The following is a 20,970-nucleotide window of genomic DNA, read 5'->3' as shown; positions in this document are numbered from 1 at the left end:
TGCGATCCCGTTGCCGGTCAGTAAAAAAGACAAAAGGAAAAAAAAAATATGATATGCATATATTGAAGCTAGGAGGAATATAAAATATTTGCATAGGTAAGCAATGATTTGTATAATTCTGAGTATCTATAGGCATTGTTTTTTTTGTCATGACAGCATAATCTATAATGTACTGATTTATGATGTACTTTACAAAATTTCAAGCTACCTCTGTTCTCTTTTTATGATTTCTATTTTCAACTTTCAGATTATTGATTTGTGTCTCAATGATAACCATCTCATGCTTCTATTTATATACTAAATTCCTTAACTTTTTTGTGTTGTACATAATCTCCTTAAGGATGCCTTTAAGAAAACAATTCATGTTTTCATCTCTCTCTTTTAAAAGTTTTATTTTCTCATTTTTCTTTTTGTTCTGACTGATATTCCTCTCTCAAACTGCTGGTGCCTCTTACATAAGATGTTCTTTATTTTTTTATTTTTTTTTGGTTGGCTTATGAGCTCAATTCTGATTGTTAATATATTGGGAATTCCAAATGCAGTGGAAGGCAAAGTCATTTCTAGTCATTGTATGCAGGAGCCAGTTGTTACCAGCCTATGAAAGCTGCATTAATTTTTCAAGAATTTTGCAAGATAGTTGTTAAACACAGCTTTTATTAGAAACTAATTTATATAAACTTAAAATTATATTACTTATATTAAAAACAAAGCAATGAATACTCAAAACTCATCATTTCCTAATTATTTTACTTTATTTTATTTATGGTAAAATACAGTATAATAGTGTGCTACTGTTAATCTCTTTCCAACTCTGCATTCAGTGATGTCACTGGTAACTTGAAATTGGCTATGACTGGAGCATTTACACTACGGAAATTGGCAAACACTACAAAGCTAGGCTTGACTTATTGTTTTGTTGATTGTGTATAAGAAAGTGATACAGAAAATATTACATCTGTAACAAGCATTTGGAAAAAATCAGCTAAAACATTTTGTGAAAACCAATTGGATATATGGAATTTACAACACAGAATATTGCCTATTTTATTATTATTCATAAATAGTGTGCTACACATTCTTCATATTGTATGTACGTACATATGAGGGGTCTTCAAAAAGTTCATTGAAGGATTCATATTATCTTTTAATTCGATTTTCCATGAACCTTTGAAGTGCCCTTGTATGTATCCATACATTTCCTTTTCTAGGAAGCCAGTTGTTAAACATTAACCAGCACACCACTGGAGTCTCTACCACTGGAGTCTCTTACTTAGTATAGGCAGACAGGCGCTCAATTCTCTGTGAGGCTCCTGGGGGAAATCACTGACTTAGTACTCGCCCAGCCTCAAGGGTAGTGCTGTGGTTTTAAAATACGTTCACAAATTCTTTGATATGCCTCCTCCTGCTGAATGTGGGCTGTGCCTAATGACTCTAATGAATAAAATGTGGTGGAAGTAACTGTGTTAGACTTCCAAGGCTAATTCATAAAAGACATTGTGGCCTCTGACTTGCTCTCTTTTGGATTACATGCTTTGGCAGAAACCAGCAGCCATGTGATAGATGCTCAAAACATCTATGAAGAGGCCCACGTGGTGTGGAACTAAGGACTCCTGGCCGATAGCCATTTTGGACGTAGATTCTCCAGGCTCAGGCAAGGCTTCAAATGACTGGCCCCAGCAGACATCTTTTTAAAAATTCTTTTATTTTAACATTTACTTGTACATATTTGTGGGATACGGTGTATCATTTCAATACATGCGTATGATGCGTAATGATTCACTTAGGGCAGACTATTTAAAAAATGTATTATCTATTATGTGTTAGATTTTGGAAATAAAATAGTGTATAGAAAAAAAGGTTTTACCTTCAAGGAACCTAATCTTTTAATGTGGTAGATAGACAAATATAACAATACAGTGTGATATAACTATAATAGGGATAAACTCTGTGAACACTCAGCCCAGTCAGGGAAGGCTTCCTGTAGGAAGTGTTTTTTTAAGGTAAGTTCTGAAAGGTGATTAGGAGTTAGGTGAAGAATAGGGTTGGGTATGGTAAATTTTCTAAACAGAAGGGGCTCCTTGTGCAAAGAACACAACGAAGGCTAATTTGCAATAATTAATTAAGGAATTTATAGGCCCTATGTAATAAAATATTATCATGCTCTCCAATTTGAAATTCAAAATAAAAATAATGTTAGTTATAAAATACATGTGAGGAAGTCCTTCTGCCTGATTTTTCTCATCATGTTTAATTTGATACATTTCAAAAAATACTGAATTCTCTAAAAAAATATATTCATGCTGCTGTTTTGATGGTTTCTTCAGCATATGTCAGTTTGCCTATTGCACAATGCAGTACTATTTGCTTGGGGAACTGCAAATAACATTGGTATGCCATCATTGAAGAGCATGAAAGGTGGAGAGAAAGAGAGGAAGCTGGAGAGCTAGACAGGTGTCAATTAACAAAAGATCTAGGAAAGCATGTGGTATTTGTTGATTACTGACCTGAGTTCGATCTTTGCCATTTACTCATTGTACATGCCTGGGCAACTCAAAGACTTAATTTCCTTAGCTGTAAAATGGGAATGCTAAAGTGTAAGGATTAACATAACAAATGTAAAGTACTTAGCACAGTGCTTAATACCATAAAACACACATAATTTCACTTAGGTATTATTATTAACAAATTTGTACTTCAGCTTGGGAAATGGGGAGCCAGTGAAGGATTTTGAGTAGGTAGTGACATGATTATAGTGAGCTTTAGTGGATTTCTTTGGCTGCAGTGTATAGTCTGGGTTGAATGACACTGAGTAGACTCTAGATATGCTTAGGAAAAAGACTCAGTAGAGATTGATGACTGATTGATAGTGATTGATAGTTGAAGGAGAAGAATGATACCTAGCTTTCTGACTTGAGCAATTGGATGATGATGGCTTTCTATGAGTTAAGTGTCACAGGAAAGTAGCAAAACTGGTTAGTGAAGATAATGAGTTCAGTCTGAGACAGATTGACTTCAGATGTCTGGAAGATATCCAAATAAGGACATTTGGGAATCATCAACACATGTATAGTAGTTGAAATTATAGAAATAGATGAGATGGATCAGACATAATGTTTAGACTGAGAAAAGGACCAAAGATGGAATTCAAAGGCACATGAACATTTAATGGATGGGAAGAATGGTTGAAGTTCAAGAAAAAACTGTGAAGTGTCCAGAGAAATAAATGTTACAGTTGGTCACACAATATAGGATTGAATGTGGACATTAGATTTAGTCAATGTTAGTGACAAGCAGGTCACTGATAACCTTGGTAAGAAGTGTTTTGGTAAAATGATGGAGACAAAATCTAGTTCACATTGAATTGAAGTGGTGAGAGGAGGGGAAGCGGAGACAGTAAGTACAAACAACTCCTGCCTGTGGAGAGAAGAGAAAAGTAAGAGTGGCAGCTGGAAGCAGATCTGAAAATGTTAGGGAGTTGAAGAGTTTTCTCTTCTTAAATGATCGACACATAAAGTCTATTGTTTTGAAAAGATCAACACCATCAATAGTCTAGTCCAAACTTCCAACGTCTTACACGGACCATTGTAATATTTTCTCTTTCCTTCTTCTACCATTCCCCGTTGTATCTTCTCCTGCCATTCCTCTTCAGCCCCATATATTCTTCACATAAATCTAATTATGGCCTTCCCTTACTCATGTAAACCAGTTGTGGTGGGTTCTTCTTTCTTGAACTAGAGTGGGTGCACCTCTCAATATCCTCTGGCAAGAGAGATGAGGGAAGCTATGGGGTCTCACACTGCTGGTGAGTGTTCATTTTTGTGCAGTAATTCAATCTGCTGGTGAGTATTCATCCTTACTTAATAATTCATAAAAGGGAGGGTGATGCCCTTTCTCCTTTGCTCTCATTGTTGGCTGGTCCCCTTCAGGTATTCTCTCCCTGAGTCCTTTTTACCACACCTGAGCTTCCCAAACTGAACAAACAATGGTGTTTTTAGCAGCATTTTTATAGAAGGGTACCAAAACATGCCAAAGCAGTCCAGAGTAAGAGAACTACAAGTTGTGCTATTATTTTATGGAACTCTTTATTTTATTCCACATGGGGAGAGGAAAAAGTCCTTACATTTTAGAAAATCATTGCCTAGTAAAAATATAATATGAGCCACATATGTAATTTTAAGATTTTTAATGGCCACATTTTTAAAAAATAAAAAACAAACCAAAAAAAAAGGTTGAAATTAATTTTATTAATGTATTTTACTTCACCCAATATATCCAAAATATTGTCACTTCAATGCGCAATTAATATAAAAAGTATTGAGATATTTTACTTTTTTGTTCTTTTCGTTACTAAGTCTTTGAAATCTGGTGCATATTTTACACATATCGCACACAATTCAAACTAGCCATATTACAAGTGCTCAATAGCCACACATTGCTGGTGGCTGTGGTAATAGATAATTTAGCTTTAAAATTTTAGAGTGTGTGTTATGAGGGCATTTAATTGTGCCTGATGTCTGTTATTCCAACGTTATGGTTGTTTTCCTCTGCTCAGGTTCTGGCCCTCAATGAGAATGGGCTTGAATTTCAAAAGCCCTAATTAAGGTTTTACATCATTACCTTTGCAACAGACAGTTTTGTCCTAAGGCCATTAAGGAACCAAGAATAGCTGCAGAGATGAAACTTCTTCAAAAGATTATTTATTCCTTCCCCTACTTCAGTTAGTCAGAGAATAAGAGATGGAAGAGGAGGATAGGGTGTATGCAGGGTTTTTTTTCTTATTCTTGGCTTGAAGGACAGAGACATCTCTACAATAAATATTTGTTGCAAAAAAGTAATGAAATGAAATAAAATATGACAGAGTCCCCACAAGCAGCTCTGTAGGGATCATATGCATTTAAGCATGTAAATACCTACTTACCATGGAATCCCAAGGTGAAAGTTTGTGAATCTCCTTTCCCTTGGGTTGGATTTCTTGAGGTATTTATCCTTACAAGAGCTAACGGAATGCCATATGTCATATGACAGATGAATAAACCCCAGGATTCCTGACTCCCAGTCCAGACTGCCAGGCTCTTACTCAGGTTATGGGTTTTATTCTCCAGTGTTCATTCATTTAACAAATACATATTAAGAGCCTTTTGGGTGCTACAAACTTCTCTAGGCATTGAACATACAGTTGTAAACAAGACAGACACAAGTCTCTGCTGCCTCGGAACTTACATTCTAGCCACTATAGAAGGTCTTCCCAGAGATCTTTTTGTCTTTTGGGTCCTCCTGCCTTAATAGATTTTTTAAAACCATTTTTTATTTTGGAAAAATTTGAACATATACAAAAGCCGAAAGAAATATAATCTTCAACCATCATCCAGTTTCAACAATAATCGACTATGGCCAATCTTGTTTCATTGGTACTCTCTCCCCTTACCGTACGAGTTATTTTGACAGCACAAACATTTTATTTCACTGACAGATGGTTTTCTAATAATATTTTTTTTCCCATGGATACTAAGATTTACACTTATCTGTCATAATTTGTGGCAGTTTATACAGGAGACTTTGTGTGTGCATGTATGTATGCATGACTATGAAATATATGTATATATATATTTTTTATGTTATGATTATTACCTACCATAAACACATCAATAAACAATAGTTCCACAGCACCTTTGAACTGGAGATGGAGTCATTATAATTAATTATTGGTATAAATAGAATGCTCACTGAAGATTTGGTGATTGTCCCTCAAACCCATTTATACCAGAAGTGCTCTGTTCCTTTTTCGGGGGAAATGATAATACATCTTCTGTTCCCAGTTTACACCATCAGCAATTGATGAAGTGTTTCTTCTTGAATTACTTAAGGACATACCTCACTAGAGAAAGCCTTACTTTTTATTTATTTTTTTTTTTGCAAGTAATCAGCATCTAGTCTCAGGTAAGAAAACTATATTCCCTTTACTAACATGGTCTTGATCTTACTTTTAGGGAAATAAAAACCCTGGTATTATTATGTCAAAGGATCATTTGCTTTCTTTCTTTAAAAATTCCTAAATTTAATTAAGTTCTCTCTTAGAAGTTTGTGTGGGTGTGTTCATGTTTTTAATTTATCCTGCCACACTGAAAACTCTTCAATAGCTTCTCAGCATATTTTAAATAAAATCCAGTCTAAAAATCTTGACATGACATTTTTTATCTTTAATTTGACCTACAGACATTCTTTCCCCTTCCCCCAACATGATACCTCCCACCTCTCTGGCCTTTTCTAAGATCCTGGTTTTTCTCTACCTTAGGAACATCCTACAAGCTATTATGTGTGCCTGGAATGTACTTTTCTCTACTTTGCTTCACATGGCTAACTTCCATTCATTATTCACTTTTCTTAATCATTTAAATATCATATCCTTTGAGAAGTCATGTGTGAACCTGTCCAGTCTAAATGGCTATAATGCTTCTTGCTTCCTTCTATTTTCTTTCATAATACCTATCATAAAAATAAATTATAAATTTTTTTCCTATATGATTATTTGTTAAATGTCCCTCTTCCCCGCTAGGCTATAAGCTCCATAGATACCATGTCTTTTTTGTCTACTGCTGTTCTCAGGTAGCAGTATGTCTGAAACAGAGCAGACCTCCAGTAAACATTTGTTGAATAAATAGATTGGAAAGATTCACCAGAGTGTAAGATTTGAAAATAAGAAGTAAAGGAAATAACTAATGAAACAAGGCGCACAAGGAGGCCAGAGGAGATTTAGAGAACCACACAGAAAATAATGTATATGTACTATGAAAATGTAAAACGGTAGGTGCTAAATCAATGATGGCCATAGGAAGTCAAAATCTTGTTAGAATGAATGTCTGGGTAGAGATCATATTTAATTGAGATGGCAGGGATGGTTTCAAAGAAGTAATCAGGCCAAAAGGAATGGTTACATTTTACTGTTCACTTTTTAAAAAAAATGTAAAATAGAATGAATTGGATGATTTAAGGCTTACTGGAGAGTAGCAGCTGTGAAAGGGAAAAGGAGAAAGCAGGATGAAGCAAGGGAGCCATTAGATTGCCATGCGGGGCTGACAAAGCTTCTGCCATCCCAGCATTGAGCAGATTCTTATACTATGCCTTGCTAAGTCTTCAGCTGGGGATGGTCACAGGGGAGAGGGGTTGCCCTGAGAATAGCGTATTCTCAGCTTGAAAGCTGAGGTGAACCTAGAAAGAATTAACAGCTGGAGGCTGTCAATTGACTACACACCTTGAAGTTGGGCAGTGAGCCCTTTCTTGAAGGGGAATCTGAATAGCACACCTCTAGGACTGTCGTGCATTGTAAAATGTCAATTCAATCCAAATTAATCCATAAGTTCAAGGAAGGATTTTTTTGACAAGTTTGACAATCTTGTTCTAAGTATTTGGAAAACCAAATGTTCACATTTAGCCAAGTTAAACGTGAAAAAGAGCAAAGAGGAGAGATTTTCTGTTATATATTAAGATATTCTATAATACAATGGTAAATTTAAAATAACATGGCACTGGTATAGTTATGGCCAAACAGACTAATTGAAAAAGAAGTCAGAACCAAAATCATGTATAAATGGATATACAAAGATATAATAAGTAGCATCAAAAGTCAACGGGGGTCAAGGGTTTGGATCCCTGCATCAGCCAACTGCCAATAAAAAAAAAAAATAATAATTCAATAGGAAGGGATGGACTGTTAAGTAGAATTATAGAGAAAAATTAGCTCACCATTTGGAGAAAAAAAAAATGGGATAGATGTCCACCTTCCACCATATACAAGGAGGTATTTCAGAGAATAAAGATGTAAATGTAATTCTCTGAAGAGAGAAATGAACTATAAAATAAATAGAAGAAAATATAGTATATCCTTGTGATCTTGAAATGTAGACTGGGTTTTTTTTTTTTTTTGTCTTTTGTCTTTTTCCGTGTCCGGCAACGGATCGCAACCCTCAGTGTTGCCCCCGTACCGGACCGGGGACCGGCAACGGGATTGCAACCCTCGGTGTTGCCCCCGCGCCTCGCTCAGCCAGTGAGTGGGAACCGGTCTGTATGTGGGATCCAAACCCTCGGGCGGGAGCGCCGCCACGCTTCCCAAGCGGCGCACTATCCAGTGCACCACCGGGCCGGCCCGTAGACTGGGTTTTTAAACGAGACCTCGAAAGCACTACTGAAAGTAATAAGATTGTATCTACCAACTAGGAGAGAGAAGTGAAGAACTTAAGGAGGAGTTAAGCACACTATAGAGAATAATATGCCTTGTACCAGTGTAGCTAAAAGATGAAGGCAACTCATGCCAATAAACTGTATACAGATACAGGTCTGTTAGAAGATATAGCATTATCTTGCTTACCTAAAATAATTTACACTGCCTTTGCTTCCTTCCTATTTAAAATGAAGCATATGAGGGTACTTCAAAAAGTTCATGGAAAGATTCATATTATCTTTTAATTCTATTTTCCTTGAACTTTTTGAAGTACCCTTGTATATCCTTCAATAAACATTTTTTGAGTTCTAGACACTGTGCTAAGTGCAGGAAGCACAAAGAGGAATAAGTTTGAGTCCCAGTCTTTAAAAAGTTCATTATCAGAGCTGAGAAATATGAGAAAACTAAATAAAATGTTTTAACTCCTATTCTACAGGTAGGAACCAAGAGGCAACTACCTTTGTCTAGGGTATCAGTGAGAAACTGGTATTTAAGCAACGAGGATAGTCATTCCAGGCAAAAGAAATAGCACTAACAAAGTTACAAGGCCTTGAAAGAGCATGGTGTGTTGAAAACTGTGAAGTAGGTAACCTAATACTGGATTTTCCAAAATATTTATGTTACCAAATAGAGCAAGTAGTCTATGGCAGTTGTTTTAGTCTTCTCTTAGTAGCACTGATTATCACATTAGTTAAGTGTCACCTTTGAAGACAGAGCCAAAGAAGACAAAGCAGTGAAGTGATGAGGGATAAATGCTAATGGTTAGGGAAGAGAAGCTTGCTAGGAAACAACGCTAAGTGACCATGAAGTGATAACAAGCACAATACCACAATTTAGAGGAGGAAGAGATTGCGATCAGCTGCAGCGGTCAGGGAAGATTTCATGGAAGTGGTAGGGGCTTCATTTGGTCATTCAAAAAATATAGTTGATCCTTATTATTTGCAGATTCTGTATTTATGAGTTTGCCAGTTCATTTAAACTTATTTGTAACCCCAAAACCAATACTTGCATAAATATTTGTCCTTTCGTGTCTGATTTATTTCACTTGGCTAAATCACTTTAATCAACACCCTGGTTATTCAATAGTCGGATTCTAATTTGCACCCTACTGTATATGCTGAATTTTAAACAAATGTCTAGCCTTGTACTTGATAATCTTTCCACTTCATGCTTAGGAAACTTCACTCTAACAAATTACAAACTCAGAGCTCATAAGAACAAGTCATTCTACCACTGTGTCTTCCATAAACAGCTTTTATTGGTCTACTTACTGTGTCTTTAAATTGTAATTATTTTCATTTTCACTATAGCTCGTGGACCCTAGACCTCTGCAAAATTCCACTTAGCACCTTAATGGTAGTATATAACAGTACATAGAAAGAATTCAGGCAGAAATCAAATTTATTTGACCACCCTCGAGAAGGGAAGTCTATTTATTTGAGATGCTGATATGCTCTGTCTTTTGATTCTACGTAATTTCCCTACCTGAGATAGGGCTGAATCTGCTCTAAATAAAGAGATTCGAGAAGGGAAGTCTATTTATTTGAGATGCTGATATGCTCTTTTGATTCTACGTAATTTCCCTACCTGAGATAGGGCTGAATCTGCTCTAAATAAAGAGAATTTTAAACAACAACAAAACTTTTCCTGTCTTTAGCCGGGGAAGAGTCCGAAAGTCTTAGACGGCTGGAAACTGAGAGCTCTTGAGAGGTTATCTCATCCTTCTCTTGGGGCACCCCTAGGTTATTAGGACTTTGACAACAATAATTTTGGACAAGACACTAATCCTCTGGAGATCTCAATGGATGAGATGAGACCAGCCTGTGTTTACCAATCTTGTCCACATACAGCACACACAGAATATGGCACTGGTAGGGCACTGAGGTATGACTCGGCAGCACAGTGCAGGACCCCTGGAGGCCACAGGCCGCCCTGCGTCCGGCACGCAGGTGCAGACTCTCGCAATGAGCTCTCCATCCCGCAGGTTCGTTCCAGCTGACACGCCACAGCCGTCTTACAGAGAACGAACTGGGGCTCCCGCTGTTTTTGAAGTCAGAGGCCTTTACCTCCTTTTAAAACAAGAAAGTCTTTATTCATTATGAAAACCAAAGAGTAAAAAGGCACACAGGCCGCAAGCCAAGTAAATACTCCGAAATCAAAGCACTCGCCCAGCGCACTGTCCGCGAATCTTACGTCTCTTCCCAGCAGGCTCCGGGAGTCACCGCGAGACTTCACCAATTCTCGCGAGATTTATCGGCAGCCATCTTCTTGGGGGTGCTGGGAGCTGGGAAGACCCCCCGAATCGTCCCCATTGAGCTGCCCTCGGTCTTCGCTTTCCTTACTTTTGCCTTTTCTGCGTTACCAACAAGCACCTAGTCCCGAGGCTGAGGGAAAGCCCTGGTCTAAGTGCGTGTCGCGCTCCGGGTCTCGGAAGATTCTCTAGCGAGGAGGGAAAGGGGAGGGCCCGGGCAAACCGTTGCTGCCTTAGCCCGGGCCGGGGTCCGGGGAGCGGGAGCTCCTGGCACCCCGTGGAGTCGCGGCCTGCGGCGGTCTCCAGGGAGCTGTTTGCAGACGGGGGCTCGCGGGAACCTGCCACCAGCGCCTCCCACCGCGGCCCACGCGGGCGGCGCGCGAAGGAGGGGGCGGGGGCAGCGGCGGCTATAGCGGCCGCGACCTGGGCGGGCGGAGGAGTGTGACGGGCCTTGGGGCCGCTGTGGATGGTTTCTAAAATGATAATTGAAAACTTCGAGGCACTCAAGTCCTGGCTCAGCAAGACTCTCGAGCCCATGTGAGTATCCGGGGGTTATTTTCTTGCAGGGATGGCAGTGGGAGGTAGGCGGACACACAGATCTGAGCAGTTTCCTTAAGTGCCTGCGGTGGAGGCCGAAGCGGTGAACGGAGGTCCCGGTGCTCTGTTTTCTCCTCGTTGTTCACCCTCGCTTCCAGGTTTGAGGTACCCCTGAGAACCTGAGCTGAGCTTTATTTTATCGCCGACCTGGTCTTTGAATCGGTGTCTCCTGCTCTTTTTTTCCCGTTATGTGTAGACCGACCCCAACCTCTTTCCACACACCTATGTTTTCCGAGGGCCTCAAAATCGGTTTCTTTTAGTGACTCCGAGCATAACCTACTGCCTACAGACTATTCCACCTTGGTTTTTTTTTTTTCCCCAAGTGAACGGCCCTTAATGAGGATTAGGACAGTTCTAGTTTAAATCACTCACGTTTCACCTAAATACAACCTCTGAAAGAAAGGCCACGTCTCCATGTGCTATCTCGCTCATCTGCACCTCTCTTAACTGATTGAGGATGTAACAGGTGCTAAGGTGCCAGTAAAATTCCCTTTTCCCGCCTACATGTTCGTTCGCTTCGAGAGGAGAAAGAAAATTCAGTCTTCATCCATATGCAATATTTAGCAGTTTTAAGTGGGATGCTATAGATAGACTGGGGGGCGGTTAGCGTGCTAAAATGTCTTAGAAAGAGTGTTTTAAGGATTTATCAATACAAAATATATCATGGACCAAGTGCTTTATATCAGAATTACTTGATTTCCAATAAACAATTTAAAATGCAGTGAGAGAATTTACTAATTTAATAAGTTTACTAAGCACCTACTGTGTACTGTGGGAGGCTTTGGGATTAGGGATTTTAAATTCCAAAGTCGACAAAACATAAGTAAATAAGATCATTTCGGATATTGGTAGAGCTATGACCATAAAGGATTAGAGTGAGGGGTACTTCTCATTGTATGGTCAGGGAAGGCCTCTCAGAGTAGGTGCAATTTGAGCAACACCTAACAGGAGGAGGAACCATCTGTGTGACAATATGAGGAAAGAACATTCCTTGTAGAAGGAAGAGCAAATGAAAAGACCCTGTAGCAGAAATGATTGTGGCATGTTCCTGGAAGAGCAAGAAGGCCGTTGTGGCTGCAGGCTGTTGAATCTTTAGATGGGAGAGAGAATGGAAAGACATGAAGTTGGAGAAGTAGGCAGGGGCCAAATCATGTAGATCTTTTGGCCATGGTCAAGAGTTAGGATTTTATTTAAGGTGTAATGGGAAGACATTAGGTGATTTAAAGCAGGCAGAGACTGATCTAATTTTGTTTTAACTCTGCCTGCTTTGTGGAGACTTAAGGGGGCAAGAATGGAAGCAAAGGAGACTTTTCTGAAGGGACTATTGTAGGCAGAGATGTGGGTAATTTGCTTTAGAGTGATGGGGAGACAGAAATTACCAACTGTTTCATAAGTAGATCTGATAGAACTTGGTCATGGATTGGATGTGGACGATGAGGGAAATGGAAATCAAGGATGATGTCTAAGCAGCTGGATGGGTGATGGTAGAAGAAATTGGGAGAGAACAGTTTTGAGGGGACAAGGAAAGAGTTTTGATCATTAAGTATGAGGTGTTTGTTACACCTTTAAGTGAGATAACAGATAGGTCATTGGATATCTGAGTCTAAAACTCAGGACAGGACTAGAGAAATTTGGAGTCATGCAGATAGTATTTAAAGCCATGAAATTATGGGAGATTTCCTAGGAAGAATGTGTAGCTAGGGAAGGGAAGAGATCCTAGGAGAGAGGTAGGAGGAAAACTTAGACAATATGTCACTAAAGAAAAGAAATGTATGACAAAGGAGGGGAACTGCTAATTTGATGGGATGCTGCAGAATGGGTGAAAAAAGTGGAGGCAGACAGTGGACCTTACTTAGATTTGGCAAGGTGCAGGTCATTGGTGACCTTAGCAAAATAGTTTCACTGGAGTGGAATGGTGTATGCAAAAGCCCAATTAAAATGGATTGGAGAGAGTGTGGGCAACATAGTATAGGGGTTGAGAGGGAGAACTTTGGAGCCATAGTGGCTGGCTTTGAATTCTGCCTCTGCCCCTTACCAGCTGCATAATAATTGGTAAATTACTTAACTCAGTGCCTCTGTTTCCTCATCTGTCAAATAAGGAAAATAATGAACATAAAGAAAATCTTAGAACACTGTCCGGTGTGTAATTAGCACTCAGTAAATATTAGACGAATAGAAAAGTTACTGTTTTGGTTGAAATAGTTTTCCTTATGTTAAGTGTTCAGTTTTCAAATTCAAAAAATTAAGCGTTCGCTTTCAAATTTTCTTTACTGCCATTTCCTTTTTTTGTTTGTTTTGCTAACCTAAAAGAGAAGACTTTAATAGCTACTTAGTGCGTACACTTGCAGTTTTACTTTAGTTTTAATAAAGCATATTCCATGTACCATAAAGCCTACTCAGATGGCTGTAGCACTGTAGTCATTACTACTGTAATAAACAAGGAACTGCTAATAAAGCTTAGGCAGTGATAGAACTGTGATCGGTCCTTTCCTAACATACATTGCTGTGGTAAAATTGAGCCCTTATCCAAGTTGCTGTTCCTTTAATTGTGTTTCAGGGGGATTGTTTTAGGTGATGACTTATATAAGCTGATACCAATTATTTGAGACCAGTGGTTTCTGACCTTGGTTTTGTGAAAATTTAAGATGTTTGTTATCTAAAGGGATTTTTGGCTTTAACATTGTAACTGCCAAACTGCACTTGTTTGAGAGAGAAATGTGAAGAGCCAAGGGCATGATATAACTTGAAACTTACATAGAACTTTTAAGCTATTTGTGCTAGTAAAGTATCTCATGGTTTTTTGGTCTTACTCTGCATTTTGAATGTATTAATTCAGCAAACTTTTGAGTAGTTAAGTAACTCTGTACTAAGCAATGTGCCCGATATTGGGGAAATAGCAGAAAACAAGACATGAAATGACCCTCTTCATATTTACCATTTAACAGGGAAGACAGATGTTGAACAAATAATTGCAAGACTAATGATTGTTGTGAAGAAGTCCAGAATACTGTCAAGATATGTGTCTGGGGAGGTCAGGAAGGACTTCCCTGGCATGGTAATATTTGATCTCAGCTTGGAAGAATGATGCGTAATTTGCTGGGGCAAAAGGATGGGAATAGAGACCTGTGAAAGCATTCTAGGTTTTGGAGAGCAGACTGTGTGAAGGTCCTAAAAATGAAAGAAAAAAAGGTGTCTTGGAGAAATTGAGAGAAATTGAAAAGAGAGCAGGGGGAAGAATGGCAGTGGACAGCTCTAGAAAGAAGAGCCATATCACACAGGACTTTGTTGAGTTATGTTAGGGATTTTAGATGTTATTGAAGGGTAATGGGAAACCAGTGAAGCATTTTAGGGCAGGAGAGTTTTCAGATTGATGTTTTTTTTTTTTAAAAAAAAGCTTGGTTGCATTTTCAGCATGAAATAAAAGTCTATTAGTCTGTGTTTTATTTGATTATGAGTTCTGTAGGTGTATCAGGGTTCCGAATTTCCTTTTTCATAAATAATTGAAAATTGGCATCTTGAAATAACCTAAGATTGATGTTTTGTTATCTGAAACATTTGCTTGGTTATACTTGCTAATAATATAAAACGAGACTTTGGTCTTTCTAACATTCTTATTTTGTTTTTGATAATATGACATCCTGGGAAAAATTTAAGCTCTTTTGTTGTCATTGTAGTTCAAGGTTTTTTTTGTTTTTTGTTTTTAAACACATTTTAAAACTTTTTTATGGGCTCTGTACCATAAAGTTGACTTTAATAAAGTTGTGGACTTTTTTTTAATCTAAAGGGACACTTCAAGATGTAATCAAACCCTTAACTTTTCAGAAAATAAAATTGAGAGGCAGATAGACCTAATGACATGCCCAGATTTTGTAAGTTTAGAAGAAAAGAATGCCTAGTTTTGCCCTTCTGCTACTATGTAGTGCTATGGATGTACTGTTGTGTAGTGGAAAGAAAAGAAGTGTTCTGTCCACATAGATCAGTATTCAAATCTCAGTTCTGCCATTTATTAGCTGAGTCATCTAGGAAATGAACTCCCATTTTCTTACTGGTGTGATAGGGAAAATTATGCTTGTTTCCATCTGTTGTTGAAAGGACTGAATGAGACACATATGAGGGTGCTTCAATAAAAAGTTTGTGGCAAAATGGACTTAAAAGACAATATGAATATTTCCACGAACTTTTTGAAGCCCCCTCGTATTTAAGAGCCTAGCCCTTCCCTCTTTCCTTATATACTGGTTAATTAAACACAGATAGGTCACATTACTACTGTTGTCACTGTCACTATTGCCACCACTACCACCTAACATTTGTATGTATTGCTGTTAAGCGTTTTGTATTATTTCCTAGTTTTATGAGGTAAGTGTTATTTCCATTTCCATGTGATGATACTGAGGCACCAAAGCATGAGGTTAACATACTTGTCCGTAATGATTTAAACTCAAGCTTTTTCACTCTAGAGCCAGGTATATTCTTAATTTCCTGCTGCGTAATTCAGAATCCTAGTGTTTTCTTTCCTATTACTGTATACACTTTTTTACTATTACATATTCATTGTAGTCGCTACTATTGTAAGGGAATAAAGTTCTAAAGCATCATGGTTATTGGTACTTTATGGAGTTTAAGAAAGAAACCTCTTTGGAATTTTTGTAGTGTTTTCCCTTTCACCCACCACACTTGTTACTACACTTTTCTCACTGCATTACAATTTAGTTTTGTTCCTATCTTATAGGAAGAATTCTTTGGGTTTGCAAAGTGATCTTTTTATACCTGAACTTTTGATTCTGTTTATCTCCTTTGATCTTTCCTATACTACAGGCTTCTTTTGGCATAGTGAGTCAATTTCTCATTCCTTAAGGAAGAAAAACTCAGCAACCAATAACAGCAAAAAGCAAAACAAAAAGTAAAATCATACTTTTCTTCTAGTTTCTTGCTAGCTTTCTTTTCCTTTCCCTGGTAATCTCGAAGTAGTAGTCAACCTTTAATTTTCACTCATTCGCACCCAGCCATTTACTTCTTAATGCCGTGTGATGTAGTTTCTTTTTACGTGTATTCAACCAAAATTCCTTACCTCAGTGTTACCAATGAATTAATGTTTAAATGTGAAGGCTCTATATAAGTTTTATATTCTATGACTTATGTGTATATCAATCAGACAGTGTTAACGCTGCCTGTTCAACTTATTTGCTCAATCCCTAATACTTTGGTTCTCTTTCTTCTTAGATCAATTCCCTTTATTTCCTTTTCTTGACTTCTATTTTTTAAAGTCATTACCATGATTTTTCTTTTCTTTTCTCAATCATTTCTACTTCTGGTATCTCATTCATTCCTGCTGTGGTTTGAATGTTTGTCTTCTTCAAAACTCATGTTGAAATTTAATTGCCATTGTAGCAATATTAAGAGGTGGGACCTTTTAAGGGGTGGGACCTATTAAGAGGTGGGACCTTTAAGAAGGGCTCTGCCTTCATGGGTGTGATTAATGCCATTAAAAAGGTCAAGTTTGGCCCCCTTTTGCCTCTTTGCCCTTTTGTCTTCCGCTATGTGAGGAACAGTGCCGTATGAGGAACAGTATCAGAATTGCAAAAGCTGCTGGCACCTTGATACTGTACTTTCCAGCCTCTAGAACTAGAACTGAGTCAATAAATTTCTGTTTAATATACATGACCAAGTCTGTGGTATTCTGTTATAGCAGCACAGATGGACTAAGACAATTATCATGGATGGTTTCTTTTATAATCTGTGTGAATGGTTCTTAAAAATGTGTGTGTGTGTGTGTGTGTGTGTGTGTGTGTGTGTTGTAGATCCTTTGAAAGTCTGATTAAAGACTTTCTACTCTAGGAAGTTGCATATACATATACATTTGCATTGAATTTCAGAGTTTTTCAACCTGAGCATATTAATGGACTCCACTGTGCACTTATTTTTCATGTAAGTACTGCAAACTATGGTTCTTAAAAGAAATGTTCTCTGGATTCACTTATTTCCATTTAATTTCTCCAAATTATCCAGGCTTGAAATTTTATTTTTTGGCTTCTCATCCCTTCACTCCTTGTCCCCCATTCAGTTAATCATCATCAGGTTTTTTTCCCCTCTTTCTCTTAATAATTCTTACCGACATTGCTTATGCTTAGTAGGGGGCTCACACTTACATAAACTATTGCAGTATATATCCTAACAAATCTTCCTGTCTCCAGTCCATTCTTCCTTCCAGCTCTTCTGACATGGATGCCCAACCTTGTTTATGTCCTATTGCTTGATCAAAACCTTCGGCATTCCTAGATAATAAATTTCATACTTTTTAGCTTGGCTTTCAGAACACTAATGATTTGCTTCAAGTTATCTTTCCACTTATATCTTCCTACTTTTTATATGAGGAGGTTTTCAAAAAGTTTATGGAAAGATTCATGATATCTTTTAATTCTATTTTTTCTTGAACTTTTTGGGAATCCTTGTATGAGTCAATTTCAGCAAGACTGAACTTTCATTGTGATTCTCTATCACGTTGTTTATATTATCCCTTTTCCCCCAACTTTAAATAGTAGGTAACATTCATAGAGTGCTTACTATTTGTTAATCATTGTGCATTTATTGTATGTAAGCTATACTCTTATCCCAGTTTTAAAGATGAGGAAATTGTGTCTTAGGAAACTTAAGTAGCATTCTGCATTCATAGCTGGTAAGTGATGGAGACAGGATCCAAAACCAGACATTTTGATTGTAGAGACTTGTGGTGCATTATGATGTACTGCCTTTCTCAATATCCTTTATACATGTTGCAGCCAAAGGTCATGTTATTCCAATAATTCCAGAAAACTATCTGTGTATGATTTATCCAGCTGGAAGCAAGCAGTGACTCTTCCCACCGTGACTCTCCTCTCCCGGCACTAGTTTGCATTGTTTATATCACTCATCACTTGCACTCTTGTTTAATAGTTAATTGTTACTTGTTTTAGCTTTATTCTTAGAGTCTCAGGCCCTTGAAAGCAGACTCCAACTCTTACCATTCTATAGGGCACATAGCACAATTCCTTGTGTGTGGAATACACCTGAGTATTAAATGCATTAGTTGGGATTTCTACTTTGTGTACCTGTAACTTAAGTAGAGGGAAGAGGCAGTTATTTGGGTAAAACTGTACCTTGAAATGTTATTTCAGAAAAACAGTTATGTGAGTAGTTTGAAGATTAAGTAATCTTTGGGTTTGTTTTTCCTTTTTTATTTTCACTTCATAGCACCTTTAGATTAGGTAAAGCTTAAGTTTAGTTGAGGTAATTTAGTGATTATTTTTGGCAGGGGGAGGACATTGAAGAGTATTAATATTTACTCATTAAATATTGATGAATTTTGCTATGTACATGATTGCTGCCTCCATGGAACTACACAAAAATAATTATATATGAGTAATTACTAATTTGGTAATTTTTGCAGTTAGTAGAAGAGTTGATATTCATAATTAATTATTGGCTAAAATATTTTTCATTACTCTGTTCATCCCCTCAACATTTGATAAGTTGATTCTCATTACCACATTTTACTGCTGCAGTCTTACTTGGCTTTTCCATCTGAGTGCTGAGTAGTTAAAATGGATTTTGCATTTTCTATATGTACATCTATAGTACTTCTTTATCTTTGGCATACACTGCTTCTCAAATAAGATTATTTTATATGCATAAACCAAGAGACAAGGATAGTATTATGAGAAAAATTGAAAATAAGACATTTTCATATTTGGTGTGTACGTATTGAGAATGACTAACTCAAGCTTGAGCTAAATGGCTTCTAGGAATTTTTCTTCCTCCTGCTCCCTTTGTCCCAGAGAAAAGAGAATGAATGAGAGAAATGAATGGATGGTAAGCCCTTCCTACCAGACTTACTCATCCTCCAATTACCTTATTTCCATGGAAGAATCCTTTTCAGTTTATAAAAAGTAACTTCTGAAACAGGTAAGAGCTTATTTTTACCTTGGGGTTATATTTAGTATTTTTTTGGTGTGTATGAAATAATGGAGTCAGTTTGAGAGCTGTTACTTAGTGATTCTTCCTGGGATTTTACCTATGTACAGGCAGTTGTTTGTAGTTTTCAGTGTAGAGGTCTTATAAATCTTTTGTTAGAATTTTTCCCTTGCATATGCTGTTTTATAAATGGCATTTTAAAATTTCCTTTTTCAATTTTTATTGTTAGTATGTAGAAATATAATGGATATTTGTGTATTGGTCTTGTATTCTGAAACTTTACTAAGTACACTTACTAGTTCTGATGGCAATTTTGTAGATTCTATGGGATTTTCTTGTACTGATCATGTCATCTGTGATTAATAACAGTTTTACTTTTCTGACTTTATGCCTTCATTTCTTATTGCAGTGGCTAGAAGCTACAGTACAGTGTTGACTTGAAGTGGTAAGAGTGGACAGTCTTGTCTTGTTCCTACTTTTAGGGGAAAGAGATTTAACGTTTCAGTTTTAGCTGATATTAGTTCTAGGATTTTTGTAACTGCCTTTTACCAGATTGAGAAAAATTGCAGCAGAGTGTTTTTGTTATGAAAGGGTGTTGACTTTGTTAATTTTTTTTTCTTTTTTTTGACATCTGTTGAGCTGATTATATGGATTTTTCTTTTTTTGTTGTTAATATGGTATGATTTTCAGATGTTAAGCCAACCTTGCATTCCTGAGATAAACACTGCTTTGTTTTGATGTATTCTTTTTTATGTATATTGCTTGATTTGGTTTGCTAGTATTTAAACAAGTGGGGAAGTATTCCATCTTTTTTTCTGAAAAACTTTATTTAGGATTAATGGGTTTTTTTCCCCCTTACAATATTTAAATTCTTCACTACTGTAGCTGTCTGGGACTTAAATTTTTGTTGTGGGAAGGGTTTTTGATTACGAAATCAACATCTTTAATAGGCTGTGTAGGTATTTTGTTTCTTTTTGTCTCACTTTTGACAATTTACAATTTTCAAAGATTTTTTTAAGTTGCCAAATTTATTGACATGAAGTTGGTTGCATTGTAGCCTTTTTATTTTATGACTGTAGGATTTTTCGTGATATTGCCCCCCCCCCCTTTTAATTGTACCTGTTGTTGGTAATTGGTAATTTTGCTCCTTTTTTCCTTGATCAGTTTTGCTAGTAGTTTGTCAGTTTTATACATCTTTTAAAAGGACAGTGTTAGGTTTTTGTTTTTTTCTGTTTTCTATTTCAATGTTTTATTTGTATTATTTCCTTTTTTTTCATACTTCCTTTGGCTTTAAGTTGTTTCCTCCTTCTTAAGGTAGAAACAAAGTAATTGGTTTTACACCTTTCTTTCAGCTGTTTTGTAATATTTTTTCATTGCCACTGTCCTTCAATCAGCTGTCACTAGAGTCTTTGCTCTACTCCATGTAATGCGTCTGTTTTTACACCTTTGAGTACCTTTAAGATTCAGTTATTTTTATTTGGTCAGCAGTTTGACTATGATATGCTTAGAGAGAGAGAGAGAGTGTGTGTGTGTGTGTGTGTGTGTGTGTAGATCTGTCTTTTGATGTCTTAAAATTTAGATCAGCTCATAGGTTTTATCTTCAGTGCCAACTCTTATCCATGTGTTTTGATGTCTTAAAATTTAGATCTGTGTTTTGATGTCTTAAATAGTTTTGGAAAGTTCTTGGTCATTATGTCTTCAGAATTTTTTGTACCTCATTTTTCTTTTTCTGAGATATCAGTTACTTGTGTGTTAGATTGTTTGATACCGTCCTACAGATCTCAGGTATGTTAAAAAAAATACTTTTGTCCTTGTTCTGGTTTGGATATTTTTTTATTTTCCTCCCAGTTCTTATGGTTTCTAGTCAGCTGTTAAGCAGAATTTATTTCTGATATGATATTTTTTATTTCTAGATTTTTCCAGTTTGGCTCTTTTTTTGTAGTTTCCATGTATTAACTGA

The 20,970-nt window shown here is 37.1% G+C and overlaps 1 protein-coding gene across 6 annotated transcripts in view; it reads left to right on the top strand.

Annotated features, from left to right (window-relative positions):
* The first annotated feature begins 9,812 nt into the window (after nt 1–9,812).
* The window catches only part of RBM26 (RNA binding motif protein 26), an 88,108-nt gene continuing 76,950 nt past the window's right edge, over nt 9,813–20,970 (top strand). For all 6 annotated transcript variants that reach the window (XR_551604.1, XR_551606.1, XR_551605.1 and 3 more), the window contains exon 1: nt 9,813–11,003. Coding sequence is in view for 3 of the 6 variants with exons in the window: in XM_008587836.1 (XP_008586058.1) it covers nt 10,933–11,003 (71 nt within the window). In the remaining 3 variants the exon portion in view is untranslated. The remainder of the gene's footprint in view (nt 11,004–20,970) is intronic.

Source organism: Galeopterus variegatus, unplaced genomic scaffold (assembly GCF_000696425.1).
Source record: "Galeopterus variegatus unplaced genomic scaffold, G_variegatus-3.0.2 Scaffold4563, whole genome shotgun sequence".
Taxonomy (NCBI): domain Eukaryota; kingdom Metazoa; phylum Chordata; class Mammalia; order Dermoptera; family Cynocephalidae; genus Galeopterus; species Galeopterus variegatus.
This window is presented reverse-complemented; position numbering and strand designations above follow the sequence as displayed.